The sequence below is a fragment of the Syngnathus typhle genome, linkage group LG10 (assembly GCF_033458585.1).
Source record: "Syngnathus typhle isolate RoL2023-S1 ecotype Sweden linkage group LG10, RoL_Styp_1.0, whole genome shotgun sequence".
Classification (NCBI taxonomy): domain Eukaryota; kingdom Metazoa; phylum Chordata; class Actinopteri; order Syngnathiformes; family Syngnathidae; genus Syngnathus; species Syngnathus typhle.
The window spans coordinates 12967078-12990761 of NC_083747.1; the positions used below are offsets into that span (position 1 = coordinate 12967078).

At 44.6% G+C, this 23684-nt stretch overlaps 4 protein-coding genes across 6 annotated transcripts; 2 read left to right on the forward strand and 2 right to left on the reverse strand.

Moving 5' to 3' along the window:
• Positions 1-999: 999 nt before the first annotated feature.
• On the forward strand, positions 1000-7859 carry cxcr3.1 (chemokine (C-X-C motif) receptor 3, tandem duplicate 1). The gene is made up of 5 exons (XM_061289075.1): positions 1000-1049; positions 2252-2404; positions 4953-5025; positions 6253-6657; positions 6847-7859. Exons 1-5 carry the CDS (start codon positions 1000-1002, stop codon positions 7549-7551), a joined length of 1386 nt encoding a protein of 461 aa, XP_061145059.1. The 3' UTR covers positions 7552-7859.
• Positions 7860-9345: 1486 nt separating this feature from the next.
• Positions 9346-14120, reverse strand: cxcr3.3 (chemokine (C-X-C motif) receptor 3, tandem duplicate 3). Of its 3 annotated transcripts, none has more exons than XM_061289426.1 (3): positions 13698-14120; positions 12389-12746; positions 9346-11703 (listed from the first exon to the last, which is right to left on the reverse strand). In XM_061289426.1, the coding sequence occupies exons 2-3, from the start codon at positions 12734-12736 to the stop codon at positions 10984-10986; spliced, it is 1068 nt and encodes a 355-aa protein (XP_061145410.1). In that variant the 5' UTR covers positions 12737-12746; positions 13698-14120; the 3' UTR covers positions 9346-10983. The 3 variants fall into 3 exon arrangements, with proteins under 3 accessions (XP_061145410.1, XP_061145409.1, XP_061145408.1); XM_061289425.1 differs by having other exon boundaries at positions 12389-12859; XM_061289424.1 differs by having other exon boundaries at positions 9486-11703; positions 12389-12749; positions 13698-14118.
• Positions 14121-16541: 2421 nt separating this feature from the next.
• cxcr3.2 (chemokine (C-X-C motif) receptor 3, tandem duplicate 2) lies at positions 16542-19427 on the reverse strand. The gene is made up of 2 exons (XM_061289454.1): positions 19058-19427; positions 16542-18530 (listed from the first exon to the last, which is right to left on the reverse strand). The coding sequence occupies exons 1-2, from the start codon at positions 19091-19093 to the stop codon at positions 17433-17435; spliced, it is 1134 nt and encodes a 377-aa protein (XP_061145438.1). The 5' UTR covers positions 19094-19427; the 3' UTR covers positions 16542-17432.
• Positions 19428-20454: 1027 nt separating this feature from the next.
• On the forward strand, positions 20455-22306 carry cnfn (cornifelin). Its single transcript, XM_061289078.1, has 3 exons — positions 20455-20488; positions 21968-22081; positions 22152-22306. Exons 1-3 carry the CDS (start codon positions 20455-20457, stop codon positions 22304-22306), a joined length of 303 nt encoding a protein of 100 aa, XP_061145062.1.
• The last annotated feature ends 1378 nt before the right edge of the window (positions 22307-23684 follow it).

Genomic DNA, 23684 nt, shown 5'->3' on the forward strand with positions numbered 1-23684 from the left:
TTTTGTGTATAAACCTTTCTTGCATCCGTGATCAGTAACATTTTTCATGCTTTCTTGTCTCCTGGCATTATCAAAAATAACCAAAACCTACAATGCGGTCAACCTAACCAGTTTGTCAAAAGAGGGAAGGGTTTCTTAAAAAGAAAAGACCTTGAAGAAAGGGTGTGGAAATACAAAAAGTCCTGCCTAGCTATAAAAACAGATATGCTCAAACCTCATTGAATAAAGTACATAAGCAGACAAGGATATTCACATATTAAATCAATAAAATAAACATTTTAAGCATATAATTATACCTACACACCAAATCAATAAAGATGACATAACTAGACAGTTTTGATATGTGGTAATGACAAACGTTTTTATAACATTATGATCTGATATGTATTTCTGTGCACTTTGAAATAACAAAGTTTTTGATATATTGCCTGAATAGCTTAATGACACTTAAGGAACTGTTTAATGCATAGCTGATGTTTTTCTAAATCACGGACACTGCCAAAGTCGTCTAAAAAATGTTCAGTTCTTACATTTTGATTAATGCTAGATGTGACATCTTATGTTGCCTAATGCTAGACGCCAGCTTTGGATTACTACTGAACATTCTGGACAGAGGGAAATGTTTTGCCTAACAATGAAAAGATATGTGTCAAAAGATAGTGTCAAAAGAACAAACAAATAAATGCACGGTAAGTACCGTAATTTTGGGACTATAGGTCGCGGTTTTTTTCATAGTTTGGGTGGGGGGGCGACTTATACTTATACTCATATACATTTTATGGCTGGTGCGACTTGTACTCCGGTGCGACTCATAGTCCGAAAATTACGGTAGTAAAAACTTTGCATAGTCAGGGATCCTTAACAAATTGATGATGTCAAACCCAAAAGTGACATGACAAAAATGATATGACAAAAATGACGGTGTGCGACAGTGGGTGAAGTGGATGTATGTGCAAGAATGGTTTACAGGAAGGACACTTGGAGATAAAACCGGTAGAGATGCCAGAGGGAGAGCGGCAGGAGGAAAACAACCAAGAACCCGGCCAAAGGTGATCGCCAAGGCCTAAAGACGGGATGTTTTTCATCAACAGCCCCCACACACACCGAATCGTCCATAATCAGCACCCCCCACGGAACCAGCTCTCACCGAACCAGCACCCACTCCCATAGAATCAAACGCTCCTGCGAACTTGCCACACCCCCTGACCCATCAATCTCGGCCCACACTGGCATGTGCAACTGAATATAAGCTGACCAAAGAACCTTGAACGTTGCCTTTTCTGAATGGAGACTTTCTGCTCTTGAGCATGGTCGCACGAAAGGCCCAACGCTGTATTGTAATTTTCCTGAAAACAGAGCATACTTAACAAGAATTGTGATTGAACTCAACCAACCTGTGTAAGTCTATTTTTGTTTCAGTGTTTTAGCCTTTTCCTAAAACTGAAATTGGATAACAGGTGATTGGCTATGGCTTTTGCCGTGAGGCGCAGATAGCGCGCTTCCCAAATTGTGGATCAAATCCAACAACCTCATTGTTGTGTATAGCTGTGGATACAAATTCCTCAAAAATTGTTATTGCAGGGCATAGTTAAGTCCACTTGAATCACATTTGATTCTTTGACTTTGTAGTTCAAAGCCACTGTTGCGGTGGACAACAACACAAAAAGTTTCAAGTTGCTCTCAGGTTTGGTGCGGTTCAATAACAAAAGAAGCGAAGCTGAGAACGTGTGAAAAAAACAGGAACAGGTCTCAAAAAGATAACGGGGAGAAAAGAACACTCGCTCGCAGGTGTCAGGTCTATGCAAACAACAACCAATATAAGCCTAACTGCAGAGGATGTGATTCTATTCAATTCAGATTTATTTTGAACATGCGAGCTCTGCAGAGGAAAACCCCAATCAAGATCAAGACCTCACAGCTAAGAGGTTGTCAATCCCAAGGAATCAGCTTGTTGAAATCTGACAAAATGTGGCAGCCAATAAAGTGCCCTAATGCTCCTTCAACAGACTCAAACAACTGTGAACCAAAACAACTTCCATCAAGTGCAGCCACGCATGTCTTTGTAAATTGATAACTTTCAAACCAAGTCTCTCAGAATGCCTAATGTGACGCGGTAGTTAAGTACAGAAAATCAAGACTCGTGTCAGGAATCAGGCAGTACAGGCAAATGCAGAGTGACACAGATTTAATTACTAAGGTGAAAGGGGAAGTGGAACGCTGGACTCGTGACATGGCTGGCGGGGTTGTGCAGAAGAGCGCAGCGCGTAGTCGGCGATCGGAGCGTGGTCAAGGACGAGCAAGTTGTCGGGGTAGGCGGCGATCGGAAGTGTGGTCGGTCAGTTTACAGAAATGGTTGGCAACAGCGACCATTCAGGGCACACAGCGCAGTGGTGTCTCGGGCAGGGTAAGCAGACAAACTGACAGAGGAGTGACTGGATGACAGGGTTTAAATAGAGAGGCTCTCAGGTGTGGGTGATTCAGCTGATTGGGGCGTGGCCGAGTGGCAGGTGACGCAGGAACGTGACAACTCGAGTACAGGACTGGCTCGGAGAATTACAATATTGTGATAAAGTTCTTTATTTTCTGTAATGCAATTAGAAAACCAAAAATGTCATACATTCTGGATTCATTACAAATCAACTGAAATATTACAAGTCTTTTATTATTTTAATATTGCTGATTATGGCATACAGCTTAAGAAAACTCAAATATCCTCAAAATATTGGAATATCATGAAAAAGAATACTAGTAGGCTATACTAATTACTTAAATCATCTAAACACAAACACAAAAAGAGATTTCTCAAAGAGCAAGCGGTTCACAGAGTGCAGTTTCAAAGCACATCCACAAAAAGTCTGTAGGAAGGGGGAAATGTGGCAGGAAACGCTGCACAATCAAGAGAGATGACCGCAGCCTTAACAGCATTGAGATTCAAAGATTCAAAGCGTTTATTGTCATGTGTATAAAAGGAAAGCACTTTTTCTTTGTCCAATGAAATTCTTTCGCTGCACAAATGGCATTGTGCAACAGTTGTGAGAGTTGTAGTGAATGTACTGTTAAACAGGGGAGAATGCAGCGCAAAACAAAGTCTACACAATGTACAGTATAAAGTGCAGATCAGTGTGTGAGGTAGTGATCTGGTCAGCTGTTTAAGAGTCGAATGGCCGTGGGGAAGAAAGAGTTCTTCAAACGGGAGGTTTTACATGTTACACTAACGTACCTCCGGCCTGAGGGGAGAAGTGTGAACAGTCCATGTTTTTATCTTTAAGGATGGAGGCCGCTCTCCTGTGGACCCTACGGAGGTGGATACTCTGCAGGGAGGGCAGCGGAGTCCGGGTGATTTTCTCTGCCGTCCTCACCACTCTGCAGTCTCATTGTGAAGAAGAGTTGCTTCCAGAATTTGGGGGAGCTTCAAAGACAGTGGACTGAAGCTGGAGTCCAGGTATCAAAAGCCACTGTTCACAGACTTGTCCGGGAAATGGGCTACAATAGCCTTATTCCCATGGTCAAGCCACTTCTGAACTCAAGACAACGGAAGAAGCGTCTGACTTTGGCTATGGAAAAGAAGCAATGGACAGTCCCAGAGTGGTCCAAAGTCCTCTTTTCAGATTTGGAAGTCAAGGCGCCAGAGTCCGTAGAAAGGCTGGAGAGTAGCAAAATCCAAGTTGCTTGAATTCCAGTGTGAAGTTCCCAGTCAGCGATGGTTTGGGGAGCCATGTCAGCTGCTGGTGTTGGTCCACTGTGTTTCATCAAGTCCAAAGTAAATTCAGATTTTAGAGCACTACATGTTTCCATCTGCTGAAAAGCTCTATGGAGATGATGATTTCATTTTCCAGCATGATCTGGCACCTAAGGCGGCACCAGTGGGGCACTGGGTAGCACGTCCGCCTCACAGTTAGGAGGGTGTGGGTTCGATTCCACCTCCGGCCCTCACTGTGCGGAGTTTGCATGTTCTCCCTAGGCCCGCGTGGGTTTTCTCCGGGCACTCCGGTTTCCTCCCGCATCCCAAAAACATGCTTGGTAGGCCGATTGAAGACTCCAAATTGTCCCTAGGTGTGAGTGCGAGTGTGAATGGTTGTTTGTCTCTGTGTGCCCTGCGATTGGCTGGCAACCGGTTCAGGGTGTCCCCCGCCTACTGCCCGATGACGGCTGGGATAGGCTCCGGCACGCCCGCGTGGGGACTAAGCGGTTTGGAAAATGAATGGATGGATGGATGGATGGATCTGGCACCTGCCCACAGTGCCAAAACCTCCAGTAAATGGTGTACTGACCATGGCATTACTGTCCTCGATTGGCCTGCCAATTCCCCTGACCTGAACCCCATAGAGAATTTGTGGGGTATTGTGAAGAAGAAGAAGCTGAAAGACACCAGACCCAACAATGCAAATGAGCTAAAGGTCGCTATTGAAGCATCCTGGGCATCCAGAACACCTTAGAAATGCCACAGGCTGATTGCCTCCATGCCACGCTGCATTGATGCAGTAATCCGTGCAAAAGGATTCCCAACCAAGTACTGAGTGCATCAACGGACATTTTCAAATGTTTGATTTTATTTTGCTGTTATAAATCTTTTTTTTTTAACTTGGTCTGAGGAAATATTCTAATATTTTGAGATAGGATATTTGAGTTTTCTTAAGCTGTAAACCATAATCAGCAATATTAAAATAATAAAAGGCTTGCAATATTTCAGTTGATTTGTAATGAATCCAGAATGTATGACATTTTTGGTTTTTTTAATTGCATCACAGAAAATAAAGAACTTCATCACAGTATTCAAATTTTCTGAGACAGTCCTGTATATTGTGCAGCCTTCAAGTGCCTTCATTTTGCTGCAATTTCATTTGCATCCCCCTTTCAGCACTCGGGACTCGGCGCACCTGCTTTCGCCATGTGGTTTTCACAGGTTTTTTTTTTTTTTTGTTCAAATAACAACTTGACTTCCTCTCTTTTAGAGACACGCTCTTTAGTCAGCTACATTGTGAGTCTTCGGCAGTGTTAGCAACCATGCCACATGATTTAAGCCTGGTAAGATTATTATTATTATTATTATTATTATTATTATTATTATTATTATTATTATTATTATTATTATTATTATTATTATTATTATTATTATTATTGTGTCCCAAATTGCGAAAAAACTGCAACGTACTCTGTAATATTCTTGTTATATTAGGATGATTATTTTGAGTCATGCATGTATTTGATTTTTACATTTTACAATATCTCATGTTAATATTTAGAGAGCACCTTGCTTTTGTGTCGATTTCATTATAACAAGGTTAATAACAGGTTTGTTGTCAATGTCGGTGCTTCTTTTGGGGAGAAAAAAAAAAGGTCAGTTCAACTGCGTCAGATCATTCGCAAAAAAGAAAAATGGTAGCCATACGATAGAAGTGGTTTTATAAGGGTCATAAATGTGGTGGGACAACGATACAGGCCCTAGACCAGTGGTTCTTAACCTTGTTGGAGGTACCGAACCCCACCATTTTCATAAGCGCATTAATCGAACCCCTCGTTAGTGAAAAATTTTTTTTTTTTTAATTCTAGAATCTAGACATAGATGTTTTCTACTGGTGCACAAAACGAGCCGTGCATGAACATCACTTTGTTCAAAGAACAAAACCAACACAATGCATGAACTCACAACAAATTACATACTGGCAAATCAGAATTTACACAATACAACAGGTTTGTTTGAACCTCCTCAGTGGAGGACCAACGCAATGAATGTCGTGTTTTGATGGACAATGTCGGAGAGGTTTGGACTCTCGCGGCTGTCGTGTTGGCTGCTTTCATCATTTGCCTCTTTCTGGTTTTGTGTTATTCGAAATGAGACATGAAACATGATGGGAGTAGTGATTAGCATGTCGGACTCATAGCTCATAGAGTTTTGGGATTGGAATGTTGGCTGGCTTCTCTCCAGGTACCAGAAAATGATACTTGAGTGAAAGTACAAGTGACTTGATAGAAAATAACCCAGAGTGAAAAAAAAAAAAAGGTAGAGGGGGGGGCTGTATACCGGATGGGTGTGTCACGTTACCCGTAGTTTTGGTCCCCACCTACTGGTGAGATTTTGAGTGAGCAGCAGAGTCAGCAGCAGGCGCTTTCATCTTGTCAGAGCTGCTCCAACAGATACAGTTAACGGACGATCTGAGAGGCGTGACTGACCGACAGATTGAAAGACAGAATTACGGCCGGCTAGAAGAATGGCAAGTGAAGCACAATATCTAAACAATCAGTCTTTTTCAGAGTTCTCTTCTGGAACGCGGCCAATCACTTACCTTCGAGGGGAACTCGTCGCTCTTGGACATCTTGCTGGACGGATATGAGTGGGACGGCAACGAGTCGTACGACAGTGCCAAGTCCTTCAACAGCGTGTGCGACCCCAACGAGGGCGGTCGGTTCAAGGCGGTCTTCAACACGGTCCTGTACTCGCTAGCCTTCGTGGTGGGTATTCTGGGCAACGGGTTGCTTCTGGGAATTCTGACGCGGAGCAGAAAGACACGCAGCGTGACGGACACCTTCATTCTGCACCTGGCTGTGGCTGACGTCCTGCAGTTGTTCACGCTGCCCTTGTGGGCGGTACAGGACAGCCAAAGTTTGGGCTGGACCTTTGGCACGCCTCTTTGCAAGATCACCGGGGCTGTTTTCACGGTAAGACAACACGTAGCGTCGCCGGCAGTTGAAGGTTGCGAGCGAATGATTGACAAAAATATAGATGGCTTGGGAAATAGCTCGATGGAGTGACGGATTATTTAATAGCTGGACAGGGAAAGGCAGATCAAGACACAAAGATACAACTCCATCAGTAACAAAGCTCAAGTGTCGCCTTTGCGTCCTCAGATCAACTGCCACTGTGGGATCTTCCTTCTGGCATGCATCAGCCTGGACCGCTACCTGTCGATTGTGCACGCCACCCAGATGTACTCCCGCCGCAAACCGTGGATCGTCCAGTCCAGCTGCCTGGCCGTCTGGCTCCTCTCCCTTCTGCTCTCCGTGCCTGACTTGATCTTCCTGGAGGCGTTAAACGACTCAAGGCGAAAGAAAAGCCTGTGCGTGCGCAACTTGACTCAGTGGACACTGGGCTTGCGCCTCCTGGCCCACATCGTCGGCTTCCTGCTACCGTCTCTGGTTCTGGTCTTCTGCTATGCCAGCATCCTGCGCCGGCTGCGTTGCGGCACGGGCGGCCTCCAGAAGCAGAAGGCCTTTCGGGTCGTCGTCGCCGCCGTGGCGCTCTTCTTCTTCTGCTGGACGCCATACAACGTTGCCGTCATGGTGCAAACGGCTTTTTTGGACAACAACAGCACCAGCTGTGCATTCAGAACCTCTGTCCAGATGGCCGTTGACATCACCCCGATTATCGGCAACCTCCACTGCAGTCTCAACCCTGTCCTGTACGCCTTTGTGGGGGTCAAGTTCCGTCGTCAGCTCCTGGACCTCCTCGGACTGCTCTGCTCTAAGACGTCAACCAAATTCCAGTCGGTGGGCGGCAGAAGAACCTCTGTTTGGTCCGAGTCTGCCGAAACCTCAGACTCCCTGGCGATCTGAAACGCTCGTCTACATCAGAAACAACCTCCCCACCATAATCTGAAAATTGTTTCTTTAAGCTTTGGGCCTTGAGATTTTGGAGCAGCTCCTTTTGTGCGCATAAGTTTTCTTCTCATATCGCTTAGCTTTTTTGCTGACTTTAAGTTCCACCACATTTATAGCACAAAAGGCAGCTGTATGACACTGTGCCATTAAATGTATATGAATAAACTTTTTTCCCCCACCCATGTGCATTCATCAGCTGATGATGAATTCTTGAATCTTGAATGACAATGCTATTCCTTCAATAAAAGAACTGAATAACACAATCTTACTCAGAGAAAAGCCGTGGTCCATCCAGTATTTATGGGGAAGGGACAGAGGGGCCACAAACAGTAAAAATGTGAAAGTACTGTGTTATAGTTGCTGCCCCATAAAATGTTTTTTAAATTCCCTGTAGTTGCCACAAGATGACAGAAAACTACTACCGTAATTTTCAGACTATAAGTCGTGGTTTCTTTCATAGTTTGGGTGGGGTGGGGGGGGGGCGACTCAGGAGCGACTTATATATGTTTTTTTCAGAAATTTTTACTTGATCATTAACACATCACTTAGTACTTACAAGTATAGTTGACCACTTCACATATTATTTTTAGTATAGTTGATCACTTCACATGCTTTGATATCTTTATCTTGAACATATTCAAAACGTGACAAATAGAGAGAAAAAATAAAATAAAGTAATTAACACTTTAAAGCGCCATATCCTCTGGACATGTCCTCTGTCACCAGGATGACATAAAGGACGAGAAATTTGATCGATGGATTTAATGATTTGGAGTGACACAAATGGTTTGATAATATTGTTGTTTATGTGGTAGTTATTTAAAATATAATTTATATATCGTTGTATGGGCCTGTGGAATAATTTGAACTGCGGCGCGGCACATGGCATTGTTGACAAAGGACGATCGATGGATTTAATGAATTGGAGTGACACAGATGGTTTTATAAACGTGTTATTGATGTAATAGTTTTTTTTTAAATAACTGAATGTTACGTCAAGCCCGTTCTTAGCTCCTCGTTTGTGTTTGTCACGTTAGCATACCGTATCGTTTAGCCTGTTGTTGGTCGTTCATGTCTGTTCTTGGTGTTGGATTTTGTCGAATAAATTGCCCCCCAAAATGCGACTTATACTCCGGAGCGACTTATATGTGTTTTGTATTTCACATTTTTGGACATTTTATGGCTGGTGCGACTTATACTCCGAAGCGACTTATAGTCTGAAAATTACGGTACTTTGATATTAGACCTTTGGCCTGGGCGCTCCTCCTTGCTTGGCTTTAAAACACAACTGTAAGGGATTGGACAGTGCAGCCAAGTGCGTAGCGATAGAGACTTTATTGCGGGCGGGGGGGGGGGGGGGGGGTATGGTGGGAGTAGCTGGAGCTGGCGCTGGATCGGCGATTAGGTTGGGAAGAACAAGCTGTTCTGCGGTATCTTCGATTCTTCATGGACGCCAGTTTGTCGTGGACCGGAGAGCGAAGCAATCTCACGCGACAGACGGACACTCGGGTCTGCGCTGGCGGCGTTGATATAGCGCTGTCCATGAGGCTGTGGCAGGTGGCGGCGATTCCCCTGATAGGGGGGCGTGGTCCTGTCACAGGTGGCGCCAGTACGTGACACAACATTCAACATGATTTATCATAACAGGTATTTTTTTATACTGTAACTGAACTCAATTTAATTTGAATTTATTTAAATTAATGAGCGAAATTTAATCTAAATTAATGTAATAAATTCGAATCAAATAAGTAAATTTAAATTATTTTTACTTTTGTGTGCTTCAGTCTGCAATTTTGTGGTATATTGAATCAAGATATTTTTTACACAAATATCAGTATTTCTACTTAAGTACAAGGTCTGAGTACTTGAATAAAATACAAAAAACAAAGTTTCAAAGTTGTTCCAATACTGCATGCAGACTCTTAATGACTTGATGGCAGGAAAACACACCTTGAGGGATTGTGACAGGAATTGAATGAGGGAAAAAGAAAAAGCAGCTTTGCACTCTTGTGCAATGTACGATTAATGCAAGAGAGAGAAAAAATCAGTTGATAAGGAGAAGAGTGCAGGCATGCAAACTTCACCCAACTATGCACGTCTGTGATTAATCTGACAAGACTCTGTGGTAATGGCTTGAGCACGGCCTTCTCTTGATACTTTCTTAGAACAATTTGAATTGAGAGGAAACAAAACAACATTTGACGAAGACCGCCCATGGGAGGCTTTGTCAACACAGAAAAAGGCTCCTCCGCCCTGTTTGTCATTCACCAACATTGACATTGCATTGACTCGACCTCAACTTACAAATCAGGTTGGTCAGGTTGGCCGCGCGAGAGCGAGACAAACCCTCCAAAACAGACAGCGAGAGCTTTTAATAGCCTCGTAGACACAAGCCATGACATCAGCCCGCCAACCCGCATATCTGTGTCGACCTGCTGTGTTCCCTCCGCAAACTTGTTGTAACACTGAAAAATAAAAAAAGCACAGCAGGATTTGCCCAAAACCAAATTCCTTTGTGTTCACGAGAACACGCAAGTTGCATTACGGCACTGCTGCTTTAAAGAGGCAAATCGTCTGATGACTTAGTTGTTATCGTCAACTTCATGAAGTGTGGTTGGATGTCCTTTAGCTGGATTGTTAACAAAGAAGTTGTCTAGTCTTTCCCATGAGATTGGTGTCTAGGCCCCCTTTTCCTCTGCCGTGGGGGTTTCCCGCCACAGCTCCACCTGAGCTAACCTCTCCAGACCTCAGTGAACAAAAAATCTAAAGTAATTATTGCAAGCAGCACTTAGTTAACTTGTGTCTTCTAAATGGCAACTACGTGGTGAGCATTCAGGTAAATTCTTGAAATGTAAAACACTGATAAGCACGGGAGCTTATCTTTCTAACATAGAATAACATTACGCTAGTAAAACTACTAGAAAGCCATAAAACAGTCACTCACTCGATTGGAGAATCAAATTACCCGTTGCTGTGATTATAGCACAATATCATTCACAACTTTACTGGGACACTGTTGGATGACTTCTTAAGCACATTCCAAAGATTATTACAGTCTGGACTCCTCTGGTGATCCATGTTTCAGTATTTATGAATGTAAAACCAAAATAAATAAATTATGTCCTCCAGGACATAAAAAGGCAGCAGACCTTGTTTGCTTTTGAAGCACATGACACTGACTTTAAGCGTGCATCAATTAATGTTAACGACCTATGTTGCAAGAATTGGAGTAAGTCACAAAAAAATAAATAAAACTTGGTCACATTGAAAACTTGTAACTTGGGGCCCTCAAGAGTCAAGGTACAGCTGTAGTTAAGTTGGGTTTATCATAGGCCTCTGCTAGAAAGTCTTAAAATGGCTGATTTGTATTGAGTTACATGACATCTGCTACGCGGAAATTTTTGACTGCACTTGCTGCCCCACGCTGGTGATCCCGTTGAGCTGCTCCATCTCGGGACTCTGCTCGAGCGGGGCGTCGTCACCTACGCCCAGCTCCCAGACCGAACCCTTGGGTTCTGCTCGTTTGCAACTCAGCGTCGCCAGTGTCCACTTCCTGAACTCGCCGCTCAGGCCGAGGTAGAGCAGCGGCCGAAGGCAGGCGTGGACGCAGCCCAGCGCCGCCGTGACTGTCAGCGAGATTTTCCGGGAGCCGTCCGGGGTCTTCTCACTGGCGAATGTGTCGACGATGAGCGCGACGTTATACGGAATCCAGCAGATCGAGAAGACCCCGATCAGGATGAGGGTCACCGCCCTCTTGCGGAATGTATTGGCGGGGCGTCGGAGCCAGAGCGATGCGCACGAGAAGCCGATGACGACGGCCGCCGCCGTGCTAATCACGTGGTGGGAAAGGCGCGACGACAGCTGCATGTTCGCCAGATAGAGGCTGAGGACGCACTGGGTCCTCTCCTCCTTCCAAGGATGCCGTTCCAACACCATATAGAGCCACTCGGGGATGGTGAGGAGTAGGGAGACCAGCCACACCAACACGCAGCTTAGGTGAACCAACATGGGCTTCTTGTGGGAGTACAGCTGCTTGGCGTGGACCAGCCACAGGTAGCGGTCCACACAGATGATGGCCAGGAGAAAGATCCCGCAGAAGAAGTTGAGCTAGGGAAAGGAATACTAGGTCAGTTCATTCATTCACTTCCTTAGCTCAAACGGATTGATTGTATTTCCATGTGTTCCAATAGGAAACATTACCTTGGTTTGTGAATATTTTGCTTTGAGAACAGGTTCATGGATTTTTTTTAATTCTTAATCCAAAGTCCCACAGTTATGGTCTAATTTCAGCAAAAGCAATAGTAAATGAATCAATATTTGTTGGGCATGTTTAAAGCCCTCGGGGGGGGGGGGGGTGTATTGGGGGGATAGTCTGTCATCTTGAAAACACTTTCCCTTTCTTTTTGCCTTTTGTGTGCCCTTTCTTCAAAATGCCTGCACAACTTTCCCTTTCACTTAGAGCGCGTCTGCTCCACTCTATTCCTCATCTCATCAACCAACAGATTTGGCCAACATATGGCTCAAAATTCCAATGAAAATGGCTCATATTTTTGTGCCTATATGATGCTAATTAAAATCAAATCAATAAATCACCACATACTTAATACTTTTTTTCACTGAATACTTTTACACATTTTATTTGGAGGACAACTTTTTACTTTTACTTGACTACTCATACTTTTAAGTTACAGTACTCGTACTTCCTGTCAATTATTGGCTACTCTAGCCACTTCTGGTGCTATTTTTGTTTTCCTCAAGTACACGAGTTGAAAGTTTTGAAACTTGTCCAAACCTTAAAAATAACAGCGCTGATCCTGCAAAGGGCGAGCCCGACGCACCATCCACAAGCGTGCGTGGCCTGCGCTGCCCACAGGGGCAGCGTGAGCAGCAGCAGGATGTCGGCCACGCTCAGGTGAAGGATGAAGGTGTCCGACGTCCTCCATGCTCGCTTCTTCAGCGCCAGCGCCGCCAGCAGCAGCCCGTTCCCCAGCAGGCCCACGATCAGCACCGCTGAGTAGACCAGGGGAATCCATGTTGTCCTGCCCCCCCGGGACTCGGAATCGTCGTCTTGATACACGTAGTCGTCGTCATAGTCGTAGGTGACGTTGAGGCGGAACAATCCGTCCAGGTTGACGTCCATCTTGGTCCTGCTGCTGCGGAGACAACGGTGCCGTCTTCAGAAGGTGCTTAAAGTGGTTGACTGTCCACTTCCAAAGTCTTTTTAAAGAACTCAAGTCAAGGTCTCACATGACAGGGTGTCACCCTATGATGCAAGTGTAGCATGGGTTCAAATCAGAAGTTCCTGGGTCACACGCAATCACACACTGAAAAAGTTGAGCTTCAGGAAACCCCCACCCTCCAACGTGAACTTACAGCAACTGAGAGCTCTTCTGCTTTTTAATTCACACGAGGTAGATGCAAACGTCATTGGCGAGATGATAAGGAAAAGCGTGAAAGTCACACGGAGCAGTGAGATGACAGTAGAGATCTTTGAGTAAGTGTTGTTTTGTGTACTGGACACAAAAGTAACCCTTTCACCCCTACCTGCTTCCATAGTTTCAATAACATTATCAATAAGTCAAGTTTAGTGGAAATGTTGAAGTCACTGGTGCATGGTGCATGACACTTGACACACACACGTCGCCTTGTTTGTCATATTGTTAGACATGGTTTGTAATTTCAGTTGACTTCTACATAAACATTACTTACTTTTTAAACTGTATAAACTGTACTCACTCCTAACACTATTGACAACGTCTTTGTCATGACTACAGACTTATAATGGAGCGTTTTGTGTTTTGTCCCCTTCGGGCAAGGACGTCCTAACTTTTCAATACGACAAATTTCCAATTAAAAAAAACATCCTCAAGACGTTTTGATGGCACACGACTGATGTGTGACATTGCTGCAATTGCGCACAATGCGTGGCTTGTATAACACTCTAAATTTACCGTACCCTCAAAATTACACAACACACACCCAAACGCTTATCGTTTAAACTGCCAGGTGAAATCGGACCTAATAGTCATTTTTTCCGCTCCCCGATATTCAAACCAAAAACCTGACAGCTGCAAGGAAAAAAGAATGACAATGGTGCTCACCTTTAACCAAGGATGACAGCTCCAAGATTCTACTCCTTGATGGTCCGAGTAAAAAGCAGGATAAAGCCCCCCACCAATGCTACGCACTCTCCGCAACGTGTTTTGGATGGTAGTGCGAGTGGTCTGCAGAACGTCAAATCCGAAAGCAAAACGAAACCCTAAAGAGCCCCATTCTTCCAAAGGGGGCGACAGTTGAGAAACCCAAAACGCGCGGCGGAAACTGAAGGAACCAAAAGCAATACACGGGGAGCGAAAATTACAACACTGACACAGTCTGCTACAACAACGCGTTTCGGTAAAACCCGACAGGAATTAATGACTAATTAAATCGCTTGTCTGGATTTGTGCGAGTCAACAAATGTCATCTCAGAGCCCGCAACAGAACTAACCACCACAAGTACCGCGAGGCATACGTGAACGTCAAAATAAAATCACATTGCCGTTCAAAATAGAAAGAAGTTGCCTGATAACAAAATTACGACTTTTTTTTCTTTTGTTAGAAAAGTATCACGTGTTATAGCTCTGAAAAACAAAATATTTTATATCTATCATAAAGAATACGCATTGCCTAAGTTTTATTCTATAGACTACTATGGCGCGTTTCGAAACTTCCGGACACGGGAGGTTCGGACTTGACGCTTGTGAACAAAGAGAAGTGGACGCAATGGCAGACACTGGTTAATAGAGGGCGCTCTTTAGTCGTGTTCGACAATGTAAATTTTATTCTATCCATCCATCCATTTTCTGTACTGCTTGTCCCCACGGGGGTCACGAGCGTGCTGCATCATCGGGCAGGAGGCGGGGGACACCCCGAACCAGTTGCCAGCCAATCACAGGGCACACAGAGACTAACAATCATCCGCACTCGCACTCGCATCTATGGGCAATTGGGATTGCCCGCAGAAAACCCACATAGGCACGGGGAGAACATGGAAACTCCACACAGGGAGGGCTGGAGGTGGAGGGAAACCCTCTGAACCAGGGGTCACCAACATGGTGCCCGCGGGCACCAGCAGAGGCGTAGCCAAGCCGGGGCGAGCCGGGGCGGCGCCCCGGTTAGGACTCCCTGCGCCCCGGTTGAAAAAAAATCGGACTTTTTCGATTCTTCATTTTCATGCCGTTTTTTTCTTTCGGTCTTGCGCGAATGTGCTTGCGCTATTCTATGTGCGCGATGTTATCCATTCACCGTTTGCCTCCCGGACCAGCGATCAGCGAACGGCGTGGGTGATGTTCGATTTTTTTTCCTGCGGGCGCGCGCCCCTACTGGAAAAATTGGTGCCGCACCAGGTCGCCCGTGAGGACCGCATGAGTCACCCGCAGGACTGTTGTAAAATTAGCTCAAATAGCGGCACTTGTCAGCGAGCTGCATCTGTTATTTTACAGTCAAACCTCGGTTTCCGAACGTCCCGTTTCTCGAACAAATCGGAATTTGAACAAAAAATTCGAGATTTTTTGCTTCGGTTGTTGAACATAATTTGGAGGTCGAACCTTGCGAGATGAGCCGGGAGGAATCGAGAAAACCCGACCGCGCGGCCCGGATACCGACTGACTCCATTGTATTTTAGTTACTTTGAGGATTGTATTAACCCCTAATCATGCCTCCAAAGAAAGCAAGTGGGAGCAGTAAAGCCATCCTAAAATGCAAAGACGCTCCTAAAGCAATGCGACAGTGAGCGCCCGACGCGTTCGGCGGTGCGCTGCAGTTGCGCAATCGGACAAAAATGCGCAAATGAAAAAATGCTTTTAAAAAAAGCGTTTTTTTTTTTTTAGTCTTGGAACGGACTAAACATTTTTCTATTATTTGTAATGGGAAAAATAGATTCGGAATTCGACCTATTCGCTTCTCGAACGGATTGTGGTTGAAAACCGAGGTTTGACTGTATTTTTGCTATTCTTGTTAAAATTCACTTACATGTGAACTGGAAATGACAATAATAACACATAGTGAAAGCTAAATAGAGCAAATTGGCTATTTCAGAAGTGTGTGTCAAACTGGTAGCCCTTTGCCTTAATCAGCACCCAGGAAGTAGCTCTCGGTTTAAGAAAGGTTGGTGACCCCTGCTCTGAACTGTGAGGCTGACGTGCTAAACAGTGCTCCACTATGCAGCCCTCTTCGCCTTCACACTTGTTATTCAACACGATTAACTTTATTCTTCTTCTTCTATTTTATTCTCCTCACTTTTTTGTCCTGCTACTACTTCCACATAATTCACTTTATTCCACTTTTGACGTATTCCAAATTCAAGTAATGAGCGCTTGCATTTTTATCATTCCAAAAATGTTCCAAACGTTTTCACAAAATTCGCAAATTTACAGCAAATTTTCCCCATTCATTCTTGATGGCACATTCAACATTTCACATTTACGTCGTTCCAGTTTGAAATTCACATCATTCAGCACATTCAAATCACGTTGGGGATCCCCCAGGTGAACTGTTCCACATGCGTCCCCTTCCCTGGCATTTCCCCTTGTCACCCAGTTTCTGTGCACAAGTTCTTAGCAAGCATGGGCACCCGGTCTGTAGCTGAAGTGGGCGCTAAATTGCGGATTCCCCTGGAGGGGGCGCTAAATGACCAAATCCCTACTCAGTGATTAAGTGGTAAAACTGCTTTGCAGGGCAAATTTTTTTTTTTTTTTTTTTTTGGTCGTAACATAAAATAATGCCGCCCTGGGCAGCCCGCCCATGTTGTACATACCAAACCCGTTACTGCCTCCGGGTCTTTACATCGGCTTTACATATACCTTTTCTTTCTCAAAAATAAGCACCCAACTATCTGAAAAGTATAAAAAATATTTTTTTTTTATTTCCCCATGGAATACACTTGGAAGAATGCTAAACAAAAGTACATCACGCTTTGATTATTTTATTCTCCAAAAGTGTATCATACAATCATAGCTCATAACCAATGCTAAGGGCTGTGCGCCACCTTAAACAACATAAGTGAGTCACAATTATTTCCTCTTTTTTGTAACACAGATCACACACACGGGGATATGTTTGTAGCTGGAAAAAAAAGAGACATAGTCAGCAGATATATTTCAACGTTTTCATCAGTTACTCCTGAACTGTTTTGTTTTCATGATAAGGTCACAATGATGTTCCTACAAGAGTGGCTAAACAAGTGTTACCCACAGCTCAGTTGTATTTAACATATTTGCATGTAATGGTTAAGAAAAATTTGCTTTAAAGAAATTCAACTTTTCACAAGATACTATTTCACAAGATAATCATACAAAAACAATATCCAACAACAAAGTACTACATTTTCTAAAGCAACAACATGCAAGCATGAGGTGGCACCATAGCGACACAGAGAACATTTTCCAATCTTTATTATACTCAGCCAAAGTTTTTGTTTCAGTGCTTCACTTTCTTAATCAGGGGCATCTACAAATGTTTTAGGTAAGAAAATACAGGGGGGGGGCTGTATCATATACTATATATTCAATTGCGTGGTACGTCATCTTTATTTGCTGTTTTGATTACTGTGAGCTCGTATTTCCAGAACTTGGTTGGTCCTTCTTATCAATCATAAGACCTGACAAACCACACATCGTTTTGCTCAAACCGCTGTACACTCCTGCATCTAGCAAATTTCTCTTTTCATGTGCACTAAGTGGACAAAGTTTTTTCAAAATTTGCATCTGTCTTAAGAGTTAGTCAGTGGAGCTGCTCGTGCGCAATGGAAAAAGTGGCACTATTCTTCAGACACATCATGAACTTTTTTATCTCTCTCATCTTCCCAGCACGACAGAGTAGTGGGTGTTTTCACTCTCGGCAGAGCTGTGAGAACCGGTGGTCTTGCGCTTCCGCTCCCCCCATTCCCCTACGCCCAGCCAGCCTCTCTTGCCCAGCAGCCCCTTGCACATGCGCGCCATCTCCCTGCGGAACTTAACCCCCACAAAGCCGTAGAGCAGCGGGTTGAGGGCGCAGTGGGACAGCCCCACGCTCTCGGTGATCACCGTGCCCATGTCCACAATGCGGCCAAAGCGGCAGCCGCCCGCCACCACGCCCAGCCTCTGCAGGCCGTCGGCCAGCTGGAAGCCGTTGTACGGCGCCCAGCAGAGCACGAAGACGGACACTAGCGAGACGATGAGGCGCAGGGACTTGCGCTTTTGCCGGCGGGTGGCGTTGCACAACGAGCGGAAGATCCGGATGTAGCAGTACAGCATGATTAGGAGCGGGAGCCCGAATCCCAGGCTCACGCTGAGCAGCTGCAGGCTGGCCTGCCACTGTGCTGCGTTGGCGGGGAACCACACCTGGCACAGGAGCGGCGAGCGGGCCTCGCCCACTTTCACCTCGCCCACCTGCTTGAAGGTGATGTCCACCCCGCCCAGGACCAGGCAGACCGCCCAGATGATGGCGCAGGCCACCTGCGCCTGGCAGGTGCTGCGTTTCCAGCCAGAGCTGACGGCGTGGACGATGGCCAGGTAGCGGTCGAAACTGATGCAGGCCAGGAAAAGGATGCCGCTGTAGCGGTTGAGGGAGAAGAGAGCACCCGAGATCTTGCAGAGCGCCTCACCGAACACCCACTGGTGGGCCCACTGGGTGGCGAAGAGTGGCAGCGTGAAGGCCAGCAGCAGGTCGGAGATGGCCAGGTGCAGGAGGAAGGTGTCGGTCAGGGAAAAGGAGCAGCCGCCACCGCGGGAGCTGCGGTAGCGCCGGATCACGCACAGCACCAACACGTTGCCCACTACGGCCAGGAGGAAGACCAGGATAAAGACAACGGGAAGATATCGCTGCGCAAACACGTAGATGTCCTCGTTAGGGCAGGGGGTCGCGTACGTCTTGCTGGTTTCCGGCGTCAATGAATAGTTGTCGTAGTCAAATATCTGCAGACACACAACCACGTCCATCAAACGTCAGAATTACTCTCTCCCCTCCTGTACTCACCCCAAAAGCAGAAAATTGTAATGTCTGCTGGAAGTGAGTTAGTGAGCTTCAGATTTTTTGTACCCCACGTGTCCCCCAGAAAGGTTCGCTCCCAAGAGCTCTCTTTCTTTAAAAAAAAGGCAGTCACTCAAAACACGATGAACTTTTTAAACAGAGCCAAAAATTCACAGGTGTTGGTTTATTGCACGTGACAATTTTCTCTGAATAAAGCAAAGGGATTTATTCAGTATTAGAACGGAGCATGTCATTTGCACCCCAATGTTGTGCACCACTGGACCTAGGAAAGCATTTGCCCAAATATATGTGAGGTTGCTTTCCATTTTTTGCTTTCCCCTAGTGCAATAAGAGTTTTGCTTTTCTATCAATCCAATAGCAAGAAACAACAGAAGCATTTTTCTTCCACCCATAATGCAAGCATGGATTTTTGTTACTGGAAAAGCTTTGGAAACAAAAGCGCGCCACTCACCCAGTAGTCCTCGGTGGTTACTTCGTAATCATCCATGTTTGCTGCAGATGCCGAGGCGGCACGTTGACCTGCACACTGCTAAGTGGTTCAAGCAAAGCATTTTTTGCAGTCAAAACTGGATGGATGAGAAAAAAAAGGAGAAGTCACAATTTTGGGAACCGAATCCTCACACGCTTTAGGACAGATGCAAACTTAGCTTGAGTCTTATTTTTGCCTTGGAGGAAATTGTGACATGCTTGGGCAAAAAAAAAGAGTTCTGCAGACATGTAAAATAAAAAATGTTTTCAAGCAGGCAGACAGAGCGTGACTGATGTGGATGCCGTGGAAAAATCTTCTGCAACAGCATCATCCCTATTCAGTATTCACTAGGTATCATCAGAAAGCCTAAAAAAAGAATCCTATGAAATGAAACAATTGTCAATGCACACCAACAGGAAGACGAGGTTGAAGACCTGTGAAGACGATAGGATGTAAACACAATTCAGAAAATAGAAATGCACAAGAAAGCAAAGAGGGGAGTGATCAGTTGACAGCCGTCACTTGCTAACCAACACCAAAATGATGAAGTTCCGTTTGATCTTTCTACAAAGTATACAAAATACTATATTACAATCACACTTTTACGTGACATAAAGGCCCTGCAGCGCATAGTGAACACCGCTGGTAAGATTATTGGTGCTTCACTCCCCTCCCTGAAGGACATTTAAACCTCCCATCTCACCCGCAAGGCGACCACGATTGTGAGTAATGTGAGTCACCCCGCTCACTCTTTGTTTGATCTTCTGCCCTCTGGGAAGAGGTAGAGGAGCCTGCGCTCCCGCACCACCAGACTCACCAACAGTTTCATTCTCCAGGCTGTTAGGATCCTGAACTCTCTCCCCCCCTTCTGCGTAGCGTCCTGTACTTTTGCGCTATATTCTGATTGTCTGCTGTATGCACACTTGCTCCATTTTTGCTCCTCTTGTTTATTGTGTTATTTGTTTATTTATTATTTATTCATCACTCTTATTTATTCATCGTTTGTGCCTTCTTGTTTTTATTTTTTTGTGTTGTTTGCTTGTATGTATATATTGTGTACTATGTCTTGTCACCGTGGGATAGTGGGAACGTTATTTCAATTTCTTTGTGTGTCTTGGTATGTGAAAAAATTGACAATAAAGGAGACTTTGACTTTGAAACATCTTTAGCTTTTTTGTTACCCTCAACATAATATATGTACTATATATTTGACTGACATTTTACCTTTACACTTGAATTGAATGAAAATATTTCTAAACTTGTACAATACAACGGCACCTTGAGATACAAGCGGTCCAATTGACGAGTTTCAAAGGTGACTTAAGTCAGTCCACCATGAGCAGTGCTTTGGCAGATGGATTGCATGAGGAAGTGCAGAAATGGACAATGACAAAGAGGCAGCAAGGTATCAACGTAAGTAAACCAACGAGATTCACGCAAATAGCCTCTGCTAGCTGAATGCTAACACACAATGGGAAACGCCGTATAGGCACGCGTGCTAGCTCTTAGCTTCTATGCGGCGCTTACCCTTTAAAGAACGTATATCTGGACGCAAATCATACTGAACCGTGTAGACAGACCACATAAGAATACTGACAGGCATTTATTCTTTATCCTCCACAAAGAATGCAAATATAATTGCTGCACAGAGAAGCCAAGAGAGGAGTGGAACAGCTGGAAGAGTAGAGTAATTTCTCGCTCCATTGCAACCCCTAAATGGGCATATTTTTGTGAAACCTACTAACGATTGTCTTCTGCAACATCTGGTGTGTTGTATTTCAAATCCATTGTGGTGACGTGATCATTCAAACGTCCAATTATTGACCATGACCTATCAAAACAACTTCAATTGCATTTTCTCAACTAACAAGAACAAATAACCGTCATTACTTTTCCTGACCACTTTATGTTTGCCAACATCTCATTGGCTTAAAGTGTGAGGAACTGGATCATCTTGTGGTTATGTTTGTCTCGACTGAGGGTCTTCTGGTAAACTTTTTGCTCGCGCAATAGTGCAGATGTTGCTTTTACTTCTGCTCTGGTTTGGAACCCGGCGCAGCTTGATAGCGCATTACACTGTAACAATGATACTCTTGTAAGTAACTAAGTAGTTGTTAGCTATATTGTGTCCCTTTTAATACACAGTGAGATGTATTGTCTTCTTGCTCTTTTGTTGTTTGCTTCCAGCGCTTCTTGTCGGCCCTGCCCCTGTCAACCAATCAACTCCCGCCAGCCACTCCTGCTCTTGTATTTAGGGCCTGCTTTGTCAATTTCTGAGGCAGTGGTGGCTGTGGTGTCTTTTTTGTTTTTGTGTGGTGTGGCCCTCATTATTCGTTCGGTGCCACACCCCACCGGTGTGGAGAAGCACGGGAGACAGCCACGTTGTCTTTTTTCCAGTTAAACCCAATGATGGCAAAACATTTTCACTTCCTCTGTTGCCGTGCAGGGGTTTCAGAGTGAAATTGACACGGTTCCCTTTTTAAATTTCTACATTTATGCAGTGAAATGCTCAAAAAGAAAATTACAAGTCAGCAGGGCTCGGCTCCAGCTCGGGTGCGACCCAGCTGAGGACAAGTGCATGAATGGATGATTTGTTCATTCGGATGGCGAGAATAAAACTTACTGCGCAAATAGAAACACATTCACCATTAACAATTAGTTCTTGTGTCACGCTCCTGAGATGGTATGTACACGGCACGTTTGCTCCATTTTCATTCCTCCCCGCTCTTCAATTACTGCCAGCTGATAAGAAAATAAAATAAAAAATGTATCACGTTGGCTGCACCCTTTTGAATGGTGCCCTACGCTCTCAATTCAAACACTCCAGGCGGGTCAACTATAAGAGCCCGTGCAGGCGCAATGGCCAACGTTTCCCTTCTCCACTTGCGGCAGCCGAGACTTTCCAGCCCAGCGTGATCAGCTCCCAGCCTCAAGTGAGCATCCACCAGTGCGCCGTGTCCCACTGGAGCTCTAACACGCTGGACTGCTGCGATGACTGCGGCATCTGTACGCGTTGAGAGCGCCTAGTGGTATCCGCCGGCCGCTATTGGGCTCTTACAGTGTGTTTGGCTCACAGGTCTGTGTGGGACCTTCTTGGCGTGCATCCTGGAAGGCAAGGTGGCCCAGGATCATGGGAAGAGCTGCTGCCTGGCCTTCCTTCCTGGCTCCTCGATGGCTTTGAGGACCAGCATTCGCCACAAGTACCGCACTGAAGTACGATTGGCCAGGTGACTGCAAACATTTTTATGCTACTGAAAAGTCAAGGTCAACGGCCTCAAGTTGTTAACTTTTAGCCACGTTGAATGTTTCTCATGTTTGTTTAAAAACCATAAACGCAGTAAAGCCTGCAAATAGTGGAAGGACTGAACTGAGACTAGACCTCAAAATTGGCTTTTTTTTTGTTATATAGTAAGTATTGTAGGCTAGAGTAGGCCTGACATTACAGAGCCCAAAAGTGAATTATTATCATCTAGACCAGGGGTGTCAAACTTGTTTTTTTCGCGGGCCGCATTGTAGTCATAGCTTCTTTCGGTGGGCCATTATGACTGTCAACCCAAATCAATGTATGAGCACCTCATATTATATACAGTAAAAGCTACAAAACAAACTGACAAATAACTCGTTTTCAAATCAGACGAGTAGAAATAAAAAAATAAAAAGACAATAAAAGTGAAGACAATTTTAGTAATGACACGAATTTGATGCACAATTTGTCTTCGCGGGCCACACAAAATGAATTGGCAGGCCGTATCTGCTTATCCGTTAACCCTACTTCGAAACCCTAACACTAGTATAAAACCCTGCTTTGAAACCCTAAGCCTAGTTTGAAACCCAAGTTTGAAATCCTAACCATAGCTTTAAACCCATGTTTGAAACCCTCACCCTACCTTTGAACCCTACTTTGAAACCCTAACTCTAGTATCAAACCCTACTTTGAAACCCTAACCTTAGATTTAAACCAGTGGTGTCAAACTATTTTTTTTCGCAGGTCGCATTGTAGTCATAGCTTCTTTCGGAGGGTCATTATGACTGTCAACCCAAATAGATGTATGAGCACCTTATATTTAAAATCTTCAAAGCAAATTGACAAATAACTCGTTTTCAAATCAGACGAGTAAAAACTGGTCAAATATTTAAAAAATACATATATATTACTAAAAGTGAAGACAATTTGCAATTTTAGTAATGATACACGAATTTGATGCACAATTTGTCTTTGCAGGCCACATAAAAAGATGTGGCGGGTCAAATAATAGCGTATAATAATAATGCGTCCGGCGCAAGATGGCTGCCGGTACTGTTTGCTCCTAGTCTTGCCTGCAATTTTAGAGTGATTTTAGTTTTTTTTTAGAACTTTCTAACCATTTATCGAATGCAAGTGTACCACCATTGTACAGGTTAGTCAGAAAAACAATTTTGTTTTTTCTGTGGACTATTTGTATGTTTTTTGGAGCATGTGCGCTGGTATGCTAGCAGGCTTGCTAGCACTAGCCAGCTTTGCTAGCCTTGCTACCTGTTAGCCGTGCTAGCCACCATCAACCTACACAGCAGCCCAAGTGCCACCAGACTGCTGCAGCCTGCCACCAGGCTACAGCAGCCCACCTACCAT

Bases quoted from the DNA above. Each gene is read 5' to 3' on its own strand.
- cxcr3.1 (XM_061289075.1), top strand. From the start codon at position 1,000: ATGCCAGAGGGAGAGCGGCAGGAGGAAAACAACCAAGAACCCGGCCAA. The intron at 2,405-4,952 runs GTAAGCAGACAA...CCTCTCTTTTAG, and splicing joins GCAGTGGTGTCTCGGGCAGG to AGACACGCTCTTTAGTCAGC. The intron at 6,658-6,846 runs GTAAGACAACAC...TTGCGTCCTCAG, and splicing joins TCACCGGGGCTGTTTTCACG to ATCAACTGCCACTGTGGGAT.
- cxcr3.3 (XM_061289426.1), bottom strand. From the start codon at position 12,736: ATGGACGTCAACCTGGACGGATTGTTCCGCCTCAACGTCACCTACGAC. The intron at 11,704-12,388 runs GTTTGGACAAGT...TCCTTTCCCTAG, and splicing joins TCAGCGCTGTTATTTTTAAG to CTCAACTTCTTCTGCGGGAT.
- cxcr3.2 (XM_061289454.1), bottom strand. From the start codon at position 19,093: ATGGATGATTACGAAGTAACCACCGAGGACTACTGG. The intron at 18,531-19,057 runs GTGAGTGGCGCG...GTGTGTCTGCAG, and splicing joins TAACCACCGAGGACTACTGG to ATATTTGACTACGACAACTA.
- cnfn (XM_061289078.1), top strand. From the start codon at position 20,455: ATGGACAATGACAAAGAGGCAGCAAGGTATCAAC. The intron at 20,489-21,967 runs GTAAGTAAACCA...CACTTGCGGCAG, and splicing joins AGAGGCAGCAAGGTATCAAC to CCGAGACTTTCCAGCCCAGC. The intron at 22,082-22,151 runs GTACGCGTTGAG...TTTGGCTCACAG, and splicing joins CTGCGATGACTGCGGCATCT to GTCTGTGTGGGACCTTCTTG.